This window comes from Drosophila virilis, chromosome 3 (genome assembly GCF_030788295.1).
Source record: "Drosophila virilis strain 15010-1051.87 chromosome 3, Dvir_AGI_RSII-ME, whole genome shotgun sequence".
Classification (NCBI taxonomy): Eukaryota; Metazoa; Arthropoda; class Insecta; order Diptera; family Drosophilidae; genus Drosophila; species Drosophila virilis.
The window spans coordinates 7,677,128-7,695,959 of NC_091545.1; the positions used below are offsets into that span (position 1 = coordinate 7,677,128).

Consider the following 18,832-nt stretch of genomic DNA (forward strand, 5'->3'; position numbering starts at 1 on the left):
ACTTCAATTACTTTTTTTTTATTTATATTTTTATGTCTGTTATTTCTCAGGCGCGCTGCCCTTTCAGCTGCGCACATTTTTTGTAAAGAACAAACGCCTTAAATACTACTAAATAATATACGAGAAATGTGCGCAGATCTGTGAAGAGAAACAAACGCGCCTGTCTTTGAATTGTTGTATATATATATATATATATATATATATATATATCATCTGTAAGGTGGGTACCGCCTTGATGGCCAGGCCATTTGGCTGAGACCCCAACTTTGACTAGATTGAGTTTGGGTTTGTTTAGTTTTGCGACTAGCTTCGTAATTTTTGGTCAGTTTTTGTGCGCGCTTTTTTTTTGGGAATGTTTTCTTGCTGGAATGTTCCACTTACAATTAAAACTAAATAATAAATACTTGTAACTAAATGCTAAATATATAAATTGTTGTGCTTTCCTTCTCCTTTTTTTTTTTTTGGTTTCTTGTGCATGGCTTTTCTGTGTTGGTATCATGAGGTAAATTCACTAAAAATTTCATTTACTTCTGCTCTATAGGTTTTTTTTTTTTGTTTGTTTATAAGCATAAATGTTCATATTGTTATATAAATTCATTTATTTAAATTATTGTTTTCAAGTCCGTCTGAGGTAGCATTTTTTATTTTTGTTTTTACTTTTTATGTTTGTTTCACTTGTTTTAACTTTCTTTTATTTGTTTATATATTTATTTCGCTTTTATTGTTATAGATTTTATTTAGTATTTTATTTAGTATATAAAAAGTACCAATGGTCATTGTACTTTTGCCCTGAGTTGTTCATGTTTGCCTTCTGCTGCTGCTGTTGCTGCAAAAAAATAACCTTTACTGGCGCCATTTTCATTATCTGTTCACACTGAATCGGTTCTATATAGCCCCGCCTTAGGTGTGCCCATCATTTGATGCGCTCTATGTACAGTTTGTGTGTGAATGTGTGTGTGTGTGTGTATGTTTTGGCATAGGGTGTACTACATTATAGATGTATGTGCAAATAATTTGTTTAAAGTTCAAGTTTTGTTCGAGTTTTCTAGTTGGAAATAAAAGTTCTTGTTTAAAGAGCAGAGCGGGAAAAACTTTTTGCTCATATTTATCTACAGTGTATATTGCATCTGTGTGTGTGTGTGTGTGTGTGTGTGACTATGGAACCTCGTATATAAGCACACCATGCCTATATTTTTTTCTTCTTTTTATCCTTACTTAGCTCTAGAACTGTCCTCCTAATTTTGATTTCGACTACTTTTGCGAAAGGTTTCGCTTATATTTTTGATTTTGAGCAAATTTGTGCATAAAATTGTTCTCTTATATGCTGAAGCTTGAATTTGTGTACCTCTCTAGTTTTTTGTTTTTTAGTTAGCACTACTAAATATAGTATTATACCAAAAATCCCTTAAACTAAGCGCACCGAACCCAGCCATATATCCATATACGCATGTGTGTGTGTGTGAGTGTGTGTGTGTGTGTTTGTTATTTTAAGCTGCATGGCTATGGCTACTACGATATATGTTTGGTTATATGTATGTATATATCCAACTACACACGACTTCCACTTTCTCCCTGCCTCCCAACGCTCCTGCCTGGCGACTTATGTATTATGTACGTATTTAATTTTCCTTTTTTTTTCGACTAAGTTACCTTTCCCCTTCAACCTTTCCCGTTTACGATACGTTAATGGCTTTTAAAAATTACTATTACGCATAGGAACTTTGATATTAATCACTAGAGATATAGATATATGTATTGTTTGGTATGTTATGCAGTTTTTTATGTTTATGTTTCTTTTTTTTTTCGTTTTCATTTGATTTTTATCATGTTATCTTGGTTATGGATTTATAAAAAAATATGTTTTTAGCACACAGTGTTGCCAGCTGAAACGGACTTGTTATTTGTTTTGATTATAGATATTTCATTTTTTCTTGTAGTTGCTTTCATGTTTAACACAAAACGCATTAATTTTGCACTATATATGCCACATACTTGTAGATCTGCAGATCTGTAATTGCCGTAGCTATATAGCTATTGTATATAAACTTTACTTTAATGAGCTCAACTAATATGCGCACTCAGTCTTTTGTAGTTCCACTATTTTGTCTTGTCTTCTTGTCGGTTAACGGGCTGGGGTAGTGGGACGATAACTGCTTGCCACCACTGTGGCCGGCTGTTGCTTTCGTTAAAAGCTCAATGACACTGGCAGACTTTATAACCTAATCAGAGGATTAAATCTTAAGAAAAAAAAAAAAACATCAAGAAAATTTGATTTTTCAAATAACTAGAAATCTTTGAATGAAGCAAAAAGCTCTCAAAGCTCATTAATGTCGACTTGCGCTTAAAGCTTAAAAGTTTTTTACTCGATTGAAAATTAAAGCTAAATCAATTGTGTTTTGTATTTCACGTGGCGCTCACTTAAGCTTCAGGCCTTCACTCCTTTTGATTTATGCCTGCGACTTGTATATTTTTTAAAAGGCATCTCTTGCTGTCCTGCTCTGACAGATTAATCCTATGATTAGGCATCATTTAAGGCTCGTGTCATTGTGCTATTATTGTTGTAAAAGGTTCTAAACAAAACGGTTGGGCTTTAACTTACATACGCTGGCAACACTCTTGTGTTGATTTTGGATTTGTGTGTGTATCGGTGCCTGTGGCCAACTCTGGGCAAGCTTAGGCTGGTGTTAGCCTAAAGCTTAGTGTGGTCGACTCCGAGGCGCGTACGCGCACCGGCAAATAGACGAGCGCGGGCGCAAACAGACCCTCCGCATCGCCGTCGGCGGGCGTCAAATGGAAGGCCTGCATCTGATATGCCTCCTCGGACTTGTCCGGCTGCGCATAGCTGGCCGGCTTGCCGCTGCCATTGGCCAGATCGCTGCACAGCTCAAACGGCGAGGTGGCCGCCGAGCGTTGGGCATTGATGCCGTTGGGCGTGCCGGGCTTCGAGTTGATGGTGCTGCGTCGTCCTGGCGTCGGTGTCACGGTTGCGGAACGCGCTTTCGGCGAGGCGGCAACTGTGCCTGGTGAGTGTATCGTTGTGGGCGTGGGCGTGGGCGTGGCAGCCTTTGTATTGCTTTGGCTGCTGCTGCTGTTGCTACTGCTGTTGTTGGTGGTCAGATTCGTGGGCTCGTTGTGCTCCACATCGGCTCGGTCGGCTCGCTCGCGGCCTGGCTTGGTCCTGGCCTTGCCCTGCACTAAGGCAAAGGATCTGTCTCGTTCGTTGCGTGGCGGCTCCGCCTCGGCGGCCACATGCGTCTCAACATCGCCTCCATTGTTGAGCAGCGCATGCGAGCGCTCGTGTATAAAGAGGAATGCATAGTAGGGCGTAGTGAAGGGACAGAGCGAGCACTGATATTCCTTGAAGCGTGGCGTCTGCTCGAACATGCCCGGCAATGGAAGCGGCAGCGGCATACCCTTGGGCAGCTGCATCTGGCCAAACAGCTGCTGTTGCGCATTCTGCAGTGCCTGGGCAAGATTGTTGGCTGGACTGACACCGGCGATGGCGCCAGCGGTGTTGCCATTGGGTATCTTGAGCGTGGGACTGTTCGGCTTGCTGCCGGCGCCGCTCTGTGGCTGTGACTGTTCCAAGTCGCGCAGCTTCTCGATGCCCGCGGCACCGTGCTCGTTCATCAGATGCGTGCGCAGCCACTTGGCGCTGCGGAACTGGCGGGCGCACAGCGGGCACAGCTCGTTACCGGCACTGGAGTCGCTGCCAATCGGCGTCAAATTAATCTCCGGCTCCAGCAGCTGTTGCTGTTGTTGCTGCTGCTGCTGCTGTTGCTGTTGCTGCTGTGCCTCGGCCTTGAGTCCGTTCTGGGCGCTGCCACGCGGCTGGGGCAGTGGAGCACCATCCTCGATGATGCCGTGCGTGTTGTGCTTGTGTACCCGCAAAAAGTACTTGCTGCACAGCTCCTTGTTGCATATGTTGCAGACGACGCCGCCGATCTGAGCGCCGTTCTCGATCTCAATGCCGTGCATGCGCTGCATGTGCGTCTTCATGAAGTACTTGTTGCACAGCTCCTTGTTGCAGATCTCGCAGTAGCTGGACGTCGGTGTTATGGTGTAGGCGGCACGCGGCGGCACAGCGGCAGCGCCGCCAGCAGCCGGCACCGTGGCACGCTCCGGCGTAAAGAAGCCCTCGCGCAGCGGACTGGTGCCGGGTATGCGGCCCAGATGCACCTCGGCGATATGTTGCTTAAATTCCTGTGTTGTGGCAAACTCGCGCTCGCACTGTTGGCAGCGCAGCTCATTAGCCGTCGATGTGGGCGTGACCGCAGCGCCGGGCGAACCGCCACCTCCGCCGCCGCCCAACGGCGACAACTTGAGCGGCAACTGTGGCTGCTGCTGCTGCTGTTGCTGGTAGAGCATGGGATGGCCCTCGGGCAGCAGCTGGCCAGCATGCTCGGTCATGAGATGTGCACGCAGCGCATACTGATGCTCCAGCTCCCGGCCGCACAGGTGGCACGGCAGCGGTCGCTTACCATTGAAATCGTTGAGCTGCTGCAGCATCGACTGCAGCTTCTGCAGATTCTGCAGGCCCATCGCTGAGCTGTCCAGCTTTTCCGGTGGCGTCGACTCGTCGTAGGGCTCCAGTTTGATGCGCTTGTGTGGCTGCTCCTCCGGCTGCTGCTGTTCCTCGGGTTCCTGCTCGGGCTGCTGCTCCTGTTCGGCGGCTGCCTTGGCCAGCATCAGATTGAGCGGCATGAATGGCCAGCCGGCGGGCATGAGCGGCTGCTGCTCCTCCTTGCCTACATCCTCGGGCGGCACAAACACGCCATGACGCTTCCATTTGTGCGTGCGCAGAAAGTAACGATTCGCGTACTCCTTGCAGCACAGCTCACAGAATGCCTCCGGCAGCTGGACGCCCAGACGGCGCAGTTTCTCCGGCGCGCAGCTGGCGTCGCGCGCCTGCTGCTGCAGCTGGGCCGGCAGCTTGCGCGGTGGCGGCGCAAAGGCCAGCTCCTCCTGCTCCAGGGTGAAGTCCTCGCGAAAACCTTCCGGCAGCTGATAGGGCTTCTGTTCGGAATCCGGCATGGGCTCCTGCTTGACCTGTTGCTGCATTGTGGCTGGCGGCTGTCCAGGTTGTGGTTGTTCGTTGGGGCTGCCGCGTCGCGTCGTCTGGGGCGTCGGTGAGGCTGTGGGTGTGGCTGGTTGCTCGTGCTGCTTGGCGCGATGCCGGCGCATGGCAAAGACGTTGGTGAAGCGCTTCGAGCAGATATCGCAGTGCACCGCCGGTGGCGCCGGTGGCGTCAATTGTGGCTCGGGCTTTTGTGTTGGCGGCAGCGGCGGCGGCGGCGGCTCGCGCGGCATTTGCAGCTGTTGGAACATGGAAGTGGAGCTGCTGCAGCTGCTGCTATTGTTGATGTTGTTGTTGTTGTTGTTGTTGTTGTTGTTGTTGTTGCTGCTGCTGCTATTGTTGTTGTTGTTGCTGATGTTGCTGATATTGTTGTTGGGCGTGGCCAAATCGCCGGCGGGATCAAAGATGCCATGCTTGTTGGCCTTGTGCGTCTTGAGAAAGTATTTGTTGCAGAACTCCTTGTTGCACAGCTCGCAATAGGCCTCCGGATTGAAGATGCGTAGCGGCGGCCGATTGAGCCCCTCGACGCCCCCAAAGCCGGGCATGCCCAACAGTGGCCAGCCTAGAGCAGCTGCCTCCGGCGGAAATGCAAAGGCGGGCGGCATGCCCGGCAGCTGCTGTTGGTGCTGCTGCTGCTGTTGCTGCTGGTGCTGCTGTGCCATAGCCTGCAGCCAGTGCTCGTGCTCCTTGTTGTTGATGGCATGTCCATTGGCCAGTTCCAACTGCTGCTGCTGCTGCTGTTGCTGCTGCAGCTCCAGCTGCGTGGGACTGTCAGCACGTTCCAGTTTAACTTGAATGTTGGCCAGCAAGTCCATGGGCTCGTCTGACGCCAACTGTTGCTGCTGTTGCGATGACAACTGTTGCTGCTGCTGCTGCTGCTCCTGTTGATGATCCTGCAGCATATGCAGACTGAGCTTGAACTCAGTCTCAAAGTTCTCACCGCACTGCTTGCAGTAGGTCTGATAGGGATTTATTGGCGATTGCTGCTGTTCCACTTGCTGCTGCTGTTCCAGCTGCTGCTTCTCCTCTGCTTCTGATATGTCTTCGGGCTGTAGCTTCTGCTGCTGCAGCAGCTCGAATGTCTCCTTCAGCTTTTCAATGGACTTGGGCAGTAGCATTTTCGACAGTTTCTCCTCGTAGTCGATCACTGGCTCCGCTGTGGCTGCTTTAGCGGCACCCTCGTCCGTCTCGGCGCCGCTCAGATTGAGCGCCTCCAGACGACTGGGATTGTGTTGCTTGCGTCGCTTCTTGGCCGCATCGTTGAGCGCCTCCAGCAGCTGCAGCTGCATGGCTGCTGCATTTGCTGCGGCAGCGGCCATTGCGGCCATTGCCGTTTGATCCAAAGCGCCAGCTGCCTCGACCTCGCCGTCGCCGTCGCCGTCGCCCTCATCCTCCTCCTCGCCATCAGCTTCGTCTGCCTCATTTGTGTTGCTTCCCGTGGCGCTCAGCTTGGACTTGGACTCCGCGACCAAGTGCGGTTGCTGAGTGGGTGACATTTCTGTGGCTGTTGTGGTTGCTGCTGCTGCTGCTGCTGTTGCTGCTGCTGCTGTGGCTTCATGTGGCTGCAATGTGTGATTGTTGTTGTTGTTGTTGTTGTTGCTGTTGTTGTTGTTGTTGCTGGTGCTGTTGTTGCTGCTGCCGCCGCCGCGATTTGTGTTGAGTGTGGATGAGTTGGAGACATCGGAGAGCGCTGTGTCCTCGCTGCTCAGATCCGGCGGTGGGGTGGCATAAATGGATGCGGCCATTTTGGATGATATTACTGTGAGAATGACAGCGACAACAAAAAGCAGAAAAGAAAGCATAAAGGACACTGCTTTAATTAAAGAAGCCCCAAACTAATTGGGTGTCTAAAGTTGCAGGAAGCTTAAGCATGCCAGCTGAATACGTGGAATACGTCGGGTTTTATTGGGTTTAACTCTAACTGGTTTGTGTGGGTCACATGTGCGCTATCCAGGCTGGGTATCGTGGTGGGGTTCCGGTTCGTTGGAGCCTACGGTATGAATAGCTTGAGGCTTAAATCGTGTTAAGCTACCTTCCTTCCTTCTCGTCTGGCTCCTCGCCTATGTGCTTAACTTCCATTCAATTTTATTTCTATTTGCCGCAAAAGTATGTTGCCAAAAATGTTGTACCTACACACACTAACACAAACACACACACTCACACACGCACAGCTGGCATATAACATTTTGTGTCTCATTTCCTTATGCGCTTAATTTCATTTTTCTTCTGCTTTTCTTTTGCGCTCTGTAATTTTTTTTCTTACGCCCAGCACTTTTTCATTTTTGTGCAAATTCTATGAAAAATTTTTCCATTATGTACACAAATACATGCGCACATCTCACACACATACGTATTTATATATATCACATATATAAAGAAAAGTTTTGTGTGCGCCCAGCTGCCACCCACAGCCGCACACATCAACAAAACCACATACACACACGTATATATATATATATACACATACACTTGCAACCCCATTGCCGCACACGAAAATTTATACAAAGTCATCCGATTTAAGGAATACAAATTTTGCTTATTTTGTGCGGCGAACACACACAAACTTTTTCTCCACCCCACACACCCAGACACCCACACACATATACACACACACACGCACACTCATACACGCCCAGTGTAATATTTGGCAAGCAGTCGCCCCCTCTGACACCATCACTTGAACTGCGCATAAAACTTATAAAAATTTTCTTCAACATGACTTGGTAAAATAAATTTGATTCTCAAGAAAGCAAAAGGAAGCCGACAACGACACGAAGACGGCCCAAAAAAAAGTGGGAGGCGGTGCGGCCGGAGCGTGCGGCAGGGGCAGACGAACAGGCACAGGACAGGCTGCCACTGGCAACCGTGTGGGGCAAGGGGCCAAGGCAAAGGCAACGGCAAAGGCAAAAATGTCGAAATAAACCCAAAAAAAAAAAAAAAAAAAAAAAAAAAATTGTAAGCGAAGAAAAATAATTTTTTTCCCTATTTTCTCGACGCGAAGGCAGGCAGAAGAAAAATATTCTCAACTATGCTGCAGACATAAATTAAGTTTCCATGGTTGGAAATTGGTTCTCTCGTAGATGTTGTTGCTGTTGTTGACTTTGCTTTTATACAATTTCAGCAATGAAGGCAAAAACCCCCCGCAAGCCGGCCACCCGACCCCACCACCCACTTTGGTACTTTGAGGAGTTAAGCAAGAATGCCTGCCAGAATGTGTGTGTGTGTGTGTGTGGGTGGCTGAATGTGGTTGGGATTTTTATAAAGCCTAAGGTAGTTTGATGTTATTTTATTTGATTTCTTTTTTTGGGCCAGCTCTTCGTCTACTCAAATGAAAATGGGCAGCAGCCGAGTGTAAACAAGTCTGGTACTTGGCCATATATCAAACTGATACTGAGCTACGAGCCGCAGCAAATCGCGTCTAATTAGCAAACTTAACAGTTATCTAGAGCTTGAGCTCACTTTACAACACTTAACATTTATCTATATATAGCATAAGAGCTTAAGCTCACTTTACAACACGTACTCATTAGATTATTAACAAGAAAAAAGCTCAGTTTCTTTAAGTTAAGCCAAAGCTTAACGCGAAGCTTTTCAGTTTCTGTCTTTGCGTATATTGCGAAATTTCGTTCAACTACCGTTACGCGTTTCGTTCACTTGCACTTTCGTTAAGTTCGCGCTCAGTTTATCGAGTCGCTGGCGCATGCGCACTTCGCTGCTGCTGCTCGTGTCCTGCCAAGTGGCTCGCTCGTTTACAACTGCCGCATGACGCAGCAGAAACGGCGAACACAACAAAAAATCAAAGAAAAAAAACTGTCAAATCGCAGTTACAAGCGCAAAATCAAAACAGCAAACAAAATTGATACTAAAATCACACACACACACACACACATGCATGCATGGAAATGTATCAATGCACACCCCGCAGCACATTTAATAGTTTTCCCTACACACACACACACACACACACACACACACAGAGACAGGCAGCTAGCTACCCACAGAATTTTTTCCCCATGCTTTGCACCCAAAAAACCTCAATAAAACACCCCAAAATATCAAAAATCAAATAATTTCCCTTAAAAAAAAAACAACAACAGCAACACAACGCGACAACTGAGCGTCGCTGCTCGGAAAACCATTATTGCTCCGCCCCTTTTTTCAACTTTTCACTAACCACCACACACACACACACACACATGCATACACAGTCACTCAAGCGAGCGCGTTATGTTGACTTTTTTCCTGCTCGTGCCAATTTATCATTGTTCGATAGTTTTTCAATTTGTTTTTCCAGCTACTGTTCTGTTGTTGTTGCAGTAGTTGTAGTTGTTGCTATCGTTGTTATTGCTTTCGCGACTTTTCGTTGGGTTCGCCCTTAGAACATGTTATGGGATTTCTCATATTCTTGAGTCGCTCGTTTTGCAGCACTCAATTCTTGTGTATTCATTGTATTCATATCTGGAAAGTGAGTGCATTTGACAAGTCCCATTCATGTAGTTCTTGTGTGTCTATAAATTGGAAACGCAGCTGATTGAAGCAATTGCCGCGCCCCATTCTTAAGCGTAATGTTGTCGAGCACACATCTCACTTAAATGTGGACTTGAGTAATTGCCGTCTTGTTTTGGAAGGTCTTAAGAACAGGGGTTGCATAATCTCTAATCAAATTTCTGTGCTAGCAGCCAATTGAATAGGTCTTTAAGCTGTGGGCTTTACTTTTTTGGATGGTTGAAGAGGGTGCTAAAAAAATAATGTGTACCTGAACTGAAAGGGTTATAGGCAAAGACAAAGACTCTTTATATTGACTTTGGCATGGGCCTACTTAGATGTTACACGTGTCAATTATGGTTAATTATAGGCTAACAAATTTAAATGAGTTGTTCGTTTAAAGAACCTGACGGAACTGGAACAAGACTCCAAATGAGGCTTACTTTATAATTTAAGGGGAATTTGATGGATGTGCTACAAATGTGAAGCATTCGAAGTCTGTGTATAATATTTGATGAATTTAGCTGTTGGAACTTTATCTAAGAATACATCTTAAGGAAATAAAAGAATATATTAGTATCCAGAACCAACGGGCTTACAGGAAAGGACAGAGAGACGAATGTGTACTAACTTAGCTTGTCGGCGCCATGGCCTGGCCTGGGATAAAGAACACCTTCTCGGGGCTTGGGGTATAAAAAGTTAGATTAATAGATTGTACATTTATCCCGTATTTATAACAATAAAAGCTCCTCTAGTTCCTCAAATATGTGCATCACTTAAACAACTCATCCAGCGAGAACTAACCAATATTATAGAAATAGTCCGTGTATCCCAAAGATTCACCTCACATATTTTTGAGACTTTAATCTGAATAGTTAGCCTGGCAGGTCTTGTGACTCAAGCGAATGACAGCTAAATTAGTTGGCTTGACTTGATCTGATTTAGCTTCACCTTCGCAAATTTGATCCAAAATGTATGCCCATTATGTATAGCTGCCCTGACATATCAAAGGCAAGTTTTTGCTTTTTTCTTACGCACTGATAGATTGATTTTGACTTTACAGGATGCTCGTCGATGTGGGCAAATGTGTGTCTCTCTCATGTGTGTGTGTGCCTGTTGGCCACACCACCCCTTTGCTCCAACAACAACAACAACAGCCCCACCCCCCCATTCGCTCTCCTGCAGGCACATGACAGCACGACGGAAAAGTGAAAGTGACTTGCCAGGTTCATCTCGGTCTCCATGTCTGTCCATTTGTCGTCCTGTTTGCCTCTCTATCTGTTGTCCTGCCATGTCCAATGCTCGCACTGGTTTCAGTTTCTGGACATGCGCACTGTTGGCCAACACATGGTGGCTGTTGCCTGCCCCCACCCGATCCCACAGCGCGCTGCTCTCTCGCTCGCGCTCTCAGCACCGGCTCAGTGTGGAGTCATATGGAACACATGTGTGTGTGAAAGTCTAAATCGCCGGTTGAACGAACCAGGCGCACAAAATAGCCCAACAGCAGCAGCAGCGGCAGCAGCAACAGCATTGGAAACCCATTGGCCAGAGTCAAGTTGGAGCATGGAGCGGCGGAGCTGCGTCCCAGTTGTCTGGCCACGTCCAATGGTCAAGGTTTGCTATTGACTTTCACTTTTCACATGTCGGCATGTCCGTGTGTCCGGCGCCAGTGTGACGTTGCGGTTGCCATCGGATTCGGTATAGCCGATGCCGGCACTTTCGCTTTCGCACACACGCACACATAATAGGCATTTGAGCGGGGCCGGGAGGGAGGTAGGTCGGTCGGTGGGTCGGTCGGTCGGTCGGTCGGTTGGCAGGCCATGATATTGGGTCAAGCGCTAGTAGGCGCATGTCTGTTGCTGGACACTACACGTGTGCACTCGAAATGTAAACAAAGGTACAACTCGAAAGCTTTGCCCACACGTAATTATAGCTTCCAGCCGGGTGACAACTGTCAACCGCCCGGCTGTTAGTTGCCCGGCTGCAAACAATCATTAAAGAATTTAAAGCCCAGACTGAACCGCTGTAAACGCCCCTAGCACACATGCAAATGTACGCCCACCTGGTTTTTATTTTCATTGGGTAGTTAACAATTGATATTATTCTAGGTACCCGTGTGTGCGTGCACCTTTTGACGCGCCCATGATTGATATATGCCTATGAACATGCTTATGGCCCCGACGCGCATATGGCATAGTTTATATGACACCCCCGCCCAGCTGGGCATATGCAATTAATATTTTGTTGAAAATCAAATTGAAATTACTTTTGGTAGCTCAAAACCCACCACCAGTTCGCCTGCAAAGTGCTGATGCATGTTTGGTTTTTGTGATGTGCGGAGGAGGTTTTGGTTGTGCGGCTCAAAATGTGTGTGCGACAAATTGATTTTAGTGTAGAGCGAGTTGCGGTTGTTATTATTGATGGAGTTCTGCTGCTTGTTGAGTGACTGATGCATTCGTTTTGGTATATTGAGTCTAGAACTTCATCAATAAGCGAAGTTTGCCAACTGCTATATTATTTGTCGAAGCCATTAGCTTAACTTTTAACTTTAAGTAGCACAAGCTATATTAACTTTTGGCTAAGACAGCATTCATGCATCTTGGATTTGGATTTTGGTCCTACTTTGTCAACTGAATATTAGAATACACACAAAGCGTCTTATTTGAAAACTGGGCAACGCCGGGTAACTATTTTAGTTATTAAATTTATAATTTTACGGCCCATTAACTCAACTCTTGAACAGACCTTGGATTCGAACCCGGATCCAGTGAATTCGACTGTGGACTGCTTTTCATGTTAGAACAGGAATCAAAAACCGTATAATTTGAAAATGTTATACGACGCGTGTGTTCCGTCGAAGTGCTTACTATTATTTTCAGATTAAGCGGCAAACTTGGGCGTTACGGACAACGCACAGCCCGTCGGTCTGTCGAGAAATACAAGTACATAAACCGAAATAGAACACCCTAACAAATGAATGTTCAATGTCCTTTACAGTTGACTTGGTAGCTGAATTTCCAACATTTTCTGCTTGGCATGCTCATTAGCAAGAAATCTCATTAGAAACTAATGAAGGTACGTTGGCAACAACAACATCCACATACACACATACACACGCTCTCTATCACACACACACACACACACACACATGCACTCGCTCAGTAATACAGGCAATTATTTAGTATTCGACTTTGCCCCGTTAAGTTAAATTTTTATACATATTTTTTCTCATTTTTACTTTGGCATCTCTCGCCTGGCGAATGGCGAACAGAGTGAAAAATTAATTTCTCAGCATATTTGCTGTGCCGTTCGAACTAAAGCTAAAGCGAATCGAAAGGGAAAGCCAATGAGAACAACTACATATTTCCATCCCGTTCATGCACTAAATTTTTTCTATCAAATATTATTTGTACAATAAACTAAAATGAGTGAGTGCATGTGTGTGTGTGTGTGTTCCATCCCCTGAGCGGTTGAATGTACGTATGTGTTGATGTGTGTGTGTGAGGGCAAGATAAAATAAAAATACGAAAAATGTGGAAAAAATACAAGAAAAATTAATAATGAAACACACACACACGCACACACACTTGCACAGAGACAAGGACAAGCACTGTGTGTGTGTACATAAGTGTGTATACACACAAGCCATTCGCGTGTGAGTGTACGCGTGTGTGTGTATGTGTGTGTGTGTGCTGGCTATTTTGGGCAAGGGCGGCACAAATAATAATCATTTTTATAATAATGCAAGTGTATCTGACCGAACCAAGCAATGTGTGTGTATGTGTGTGTGTTGGTAAGGGGCGGGCCGCGGGGGAGAAACCAGCGATCGTCATTATCGTCATCGGCATCGTTATCTCGCGCAGAGGCAGGCGGGCGGGCGGTTGGGCGAGGCAAGGCAAGGAAACCAGCCACCCCCCAAAAGTATGCAGCAAATACTTTCGAGCGCACAAGTGAAATCTATCGCAGAAAATTTTCACAAACTATACGAAAAATAAGCAGCAACATCAACAGCAACAAAACAAAAAAGAATTCCATAAATTTTTGCTGCTACGCTTTGGTCCTCGCATTCACACAGACGACACACACACACACAAACACACACACACACACACACGCAGCGAGGGGAAGTTTGCAATTTTATCACAAACGCACACACACACGCACACACACACGCACACACACTTACATTTACGCCCCCCCCTCTCCCGCAGCTGGCATGCAGCGACTTTATGAAACCATCAAATTATTTTCTTTTCCATTTCTGACACTCAAAAGAAACCCAAAGAAAGCAGCAGCAGCGGCAGCAGCAGAAGAAGGAGAACAAAAAGGGAATTACAAGCTGAGGCACAAAAGTAGTTGGGAAAGAGGCAAACGAAAAAAAAAAAAAAAAATAAGAAAATATTATTTTCCAGTTACACACGGCTTCGTCCCCCGGTCGCCATGGCACATCCTTTACATTCATTTTTCTGGCCATGCTGCTGCCTCAAAGTTTTGCGACCGTCTTGCCCCACCCCCGCTCGCCCTCCCATGCCCACTAAGCTATCCGAAATGCCTGCGGGTTACTTTTTGCTTCTCTGTCAGTGTATCTGTGTGTGTGTGTGCCTTTGCATGTGTGTGTGTGTGTGCAGCTACTTCGTCTTATTCGAGTACGAAATTTTTATGAGAAAATGCCTGCCAGCTATGCTGCTGCTGGTTGAAGTATGTTTGCTTGAGCACCCAGTTGGACACAAATGCATGAAAAAGGCACCACTTACTGCCTACCATTCGCTTATAAAGCAAAAAGGGGAACCATATTGAAAGGCATGCTAAAAGTAGTTCCCTGAGCAGCGCTGCTGTCATATGAAGCAATAAGAAAGCAGCATGTCATATTAATTAAGCTCTTATATTGTGTGCCATGATATTTGTTTCATATATTTCTTTATAAGATACTTTATTCTTACTCTCTCGGCCGCCAGGTCCCACTGGGCTACCTGCCCACGGGCGTCTGTATGGGTGCCTGAGCCGAGTTATAAGCCTCAACTGTGCTGTATATCAAAATATTTAAAAGCAAATATAATATTGGTGGGTATTGGGTAAAAGGCACTGGGGAAATGGGAAATGGGCAGGCCATAATAGAAAAACACTTAAGCAGCCGTCTAGTGGTCGAGAGGGGAGGGGGGCGAGAGCGGGCATGGAGTTGCCTGCCTGGCGCCTTCGTCTATGCTAAGCGAAATATCAAAAGGCGTACAAAATGTAAAAATATTAATAATGAGCCAAGCGACGGCGCCGTGTCCAGCGTCAGAGCCAAAGGCAACTAACTAACGCCAACCAGAAAGTGGCGGAAAAAATTGTGGAAAATTTATTGATTTTGACTTTGAGAGGAGAGCGCCACAAAAATAAAATGAAAATCAACAAAATGAATGCTTCAACAGCACATGCTATAAACGATTGCCCGAGTGTTTATCAGTCGCATATAGGCATATTCATATATTCATATATATATATATATATATTTATATATATACGAACATATGTATATGCATTATAATAAAATTGATTTCGATCTTATCGGGCTTATCGTTGAAATTTTTATATTTTTATTGGCGCTCGCATTAAAAATACTTAATCTCACAGCGGAGTTATTATGGCAGCCACCCCCATTTTAGGGGGTTGCGGGTTGCGGAGTTGCTTTAATAATGTCCATATCGAAATTTTACTTTATCGCGATTTTTCGCTGGCTGCCTCTTTTTTTCTGTTTTTTTTTAGTGTGTGTCGTTCATAATAATATTATTATTTTTACGTTATTAGCACCCGTAGGGCCCTCGTGGCGTATGCGTAATGCGCGATAAAACGCGCGTCGCATCGTGCATGTGTGCATGTGTGTGTGTGTGTGTGTGTGTGTGTGTGTGACTGTCAGCTAATGAGACTTTTTAATAAATTGCCCCACCATTTTTAGTACAATTTTCATTATTAATAAAAGTTTATGACATATATATCAGCCGTATGCGTTTTTGGTTGTGTGAATGTGTGTGTGAGCGTGGGTGTTTTGTTTAATAAAACAGAAGCTCCTTACAAGAGTGACAGACTAGAGAATACCCTGCACAAATCATAGGCGAATTTCTAGGGTAAGTATAAAGTGAAGCAAGGTGCATACGAGGTGTTTACTTTTGCTTGAAGTGTTAATCAATTTAAAAATTGCCTATAAAACTTCTTTCCATAGCCATGGACCCGGCTAAATACATACAACAGCTCAAAGTTATGTCTGCGCCTTGCTTCGCCTTAAAACAACTTTATGAGTCGCTTTAATGGCTATAGGGTATTAAAAAAAGCAAGCGCACCAAATTTATTAGGCCAATTAAATTTCATAAATTCACACACATGTGTGTGTGTGTCTGTGCGTCACGGCGACGTCAGGACACGATGTGCATTAGAGCGCCTAAAAGTAGATAGCTACAAAAGCAAAAGAAAATAATTATCATTTTCGAGTTTATGATCAAGAAACCTTTTAAAACGACTTTCTCATTAATGAATAAAAAGGTTCTTGCATTTGTTTGAGGCAGAGTACGATGCTGTGTAAAGTGAGCGATTATTGGTATATTTTGCAAAAGATAAAACTTGCCCAGAATTCATTCACAACCAAAGACTAAAGAACCCAATCGTTGCTGTCTGTGAATATATATATTTATATTCTATTGTAAATTCCAACTAAATGTTCAAAGTGAAATGGCAAATAGACGCTAATTCAAGAGCAATTGAAACAATTTTCCCTCCACAAACAACATAAGTACAGGGTGCAGGGATTCTATCTTCTATTCTATTCCAGTCTAAGGGAGCATATTTCAGGGATTTGATCTTCAGCTGCTCGCCTAAATGCATGCAATATGTTTTGGTTATATTTGAAGGGCTATATATGGTTATATATGTATATATCTACTTCTGATAATATTGTGCGTTAATTTCCTCAAAAGCATTTTAAGCCAATTTCAATTTAAATATTATAGTTAATTTTCGACTAGAAATTAACGGCACTTGTATTATATCTAAGGAATCGTAGCATATAAAAGCATCAAGCAATACGTTTCTTTTTGTTGCCAATTAAAAAAGCCAATTTTGGTTAAATTTTGTTTTTTGATTTTTGCCAATTTTCGTTTGGTTTGTCAAATGTTGTAAAAGTCAATTTAATTTGTAGCAAGCAAATTTGTATAGCGCATATTTTGGACTACTATTTTATATATATATTCTAACTGTTGTTCTCGTAATATTTATAGTGATAGGCATTTTTTTTTTGTAGGCTTTGGCTGGGACTCACAGTGTCTCTAGTCAGAGAGCGCACCTTAATCCTACGTGTAAACTTATATGAAAATAAACGCGCAACGTAACGAGTTTTGTATCTGATCTGATCGGGATTGTAAACGGCATTATGTTAAACAAAAATAATTTGGCGTGTATCAAAATTAGCAACATTTTACGTTGTTTTTGCTGTTTATTTATATGATTATATGATTATTTATTTGTTGGTTTTTGTTTACATAAGAAAACACTTGATATTCTTAAGTTATGCACTTGCTTGGCCCAGCACTTTGAAAGTGTCATTTGGCTAATTCAAATCCTGCGACACGTTTTTATTTAATTTTCATTTAAACACATTTATTGGTCACTGAGTTGGGCCATTCATTTGATATTTCATATTCGTATTTGGCTTGGCTGTTGCTTCCTGTTGTTGTTGTTGTTGTTGTTGTTGCTGTTGTTGTTGTTGAAACTTACAGAACTTGTACAGGGCGTTTCACTTATTTATCATACCGACAAGTCTAGCACGCCGTTGTGGTGGCCACGCGCGGCTACTTCTGCACCACGTACGCGTTTTCTGTAGACTGAATTTTGGGTTTTTTCAGCTTTTCCGTTTGACAGCCTGTCGCCGCATATTGCCCAAAAGGATGCACAAACTCCCACACAGTCACACAGAGAGAGAGAGAGAGAGAGAGAGAGAGAGAGAGAGAGAGAGCGCAGCCAGTGCACGAGAGAGTTTAATGGAGAACACAAAATAAAAAAAACCACCACCACCAGCAGCAGCACCACCACTAACACCACCAACATCCCCAACCCCCAACCACCACTCGAATGGGTAAGCGGCGGTCTGTTGCTATTTTGTTTACTTTCGTTGCGGGGGCGTTGCGCTACAGTAGGCGTGTGCTGGCCAAAAACATGTGCAAGCCAAGCATACCCTATAATTTTAAAATATTTATAAGGTATTTTTTTAGCCTACTTCAGTGCCTGCTGTCAGCTTTTGCATAGATTCATGCAATATTGAGCTGCAACTGGCACTAACTACTCACATGTCTCTATGTACATAGTTATATAGCGCGCCCACTTGATGGATTCGCAGGCACACACACACACACAGCACACACTCACACACACACACATATAGGAAATGTAGGCGAGTGCGACACCCTCAGCGCTGAGGACATGCGCTTTCGCAACGACTCTCAGAGAGAGTTATTTGGCTTGGCCACTCCACAGTTTTTTAATATACTTTATCAACATATCGCAGTCTCTGATAAAACAATCATCGTTTATGGTGCAACACGCTCGCCATACCTACACACACACACACATTATGATATTGTGCCTCCCACCCCCTCCCAGCAAGCGAGGGTGGTTCATGTAAGCCGCACAACTTGATGCCAAGTCAAGTCCTTTGACAAAGGCCAAACTGGGTTAACTTCAAATGCAAAAAAAAACCCAGCCCACAAATTGGGTAATGATTTTTGAACCAATCCTCCAAGCCTTGCCACAAATATAAATAAAAATACAAATACAAATGCGTATGCATAGCCTGAGCTTAGCGTGCGGCTCGTTAAAGGCGCCTCCTGCAAAAGTTTTCTATTTTTTTTTTTTTTTTGGGGGGCCCAAATGAACGCCGGAAATGACAAGGCATAGTTTTCGCATTTCTTTTAAACTATAAACAAATCTAAAAACGCGAGCACATAAAAAAATAAATAACTAAACAGAGTGGAGAGTGCACGACCGCGAGATACTCTGGTTTAGAGTTAGCTTAATACAAATACAAACTTGTTATAAGCTATACATTTATTTTACAAATGCTTTAATAACTAATTCTTCTTAAATAACTTCTGTCGTTATTTATTAAGAGTTTTAGTTTGCAAAGAGACGCTGCGAATACTCTAAGTTTTTTAAATGCATATCTGTTCTTGATAGCATATAGCATACCCTATAGCGGACATTAGATTAAGCATTTCTTGTACGACGAGCGCACAGCTATCATGTCCA

The 18,832-nt window shown here is 44.5% G+C and overlaps 1 protein-coding gene across 2 annotated transcripts; it reads right to left on the reverse strand.

Annotated features, from left to right (window-relative positions):
• Positions 1-404: 404 nt before the first annotated feature.
• On the reverse strand, positions 405-17,608 carry LOC6622959 (uncharacterized). 2 transcript variants are annotated; one of them, XM_070208359.1, is made up of 2 exons: positions 17,306-17,608; positions 405-6,836 (listed from the first exon to the last, which is right to left on the reverse strand). In XM_070208359.1, exon 2 carries the CDS (start codon positions 6,820-6,822, stop codon positions 2,674-2,676), a length of 4,149 nt encoding a protein of 1,382 aa, XP_070064460.1. In that variant the 5' UTR covers positions 6,823-6,836; positions 17,306-17,608; the 3' UTR covers positions 405-2,673. The 2 variants fall into 2 exon arrangements, with proteins under 2 accessions (XP_070064460.1, XP_070064459.1); XM_070208358.1 differs by having other exon boundaries at positions 16,851-17,608.
• Positions 17,609-18,832: the final 1,224 nt, after the last annotated feature.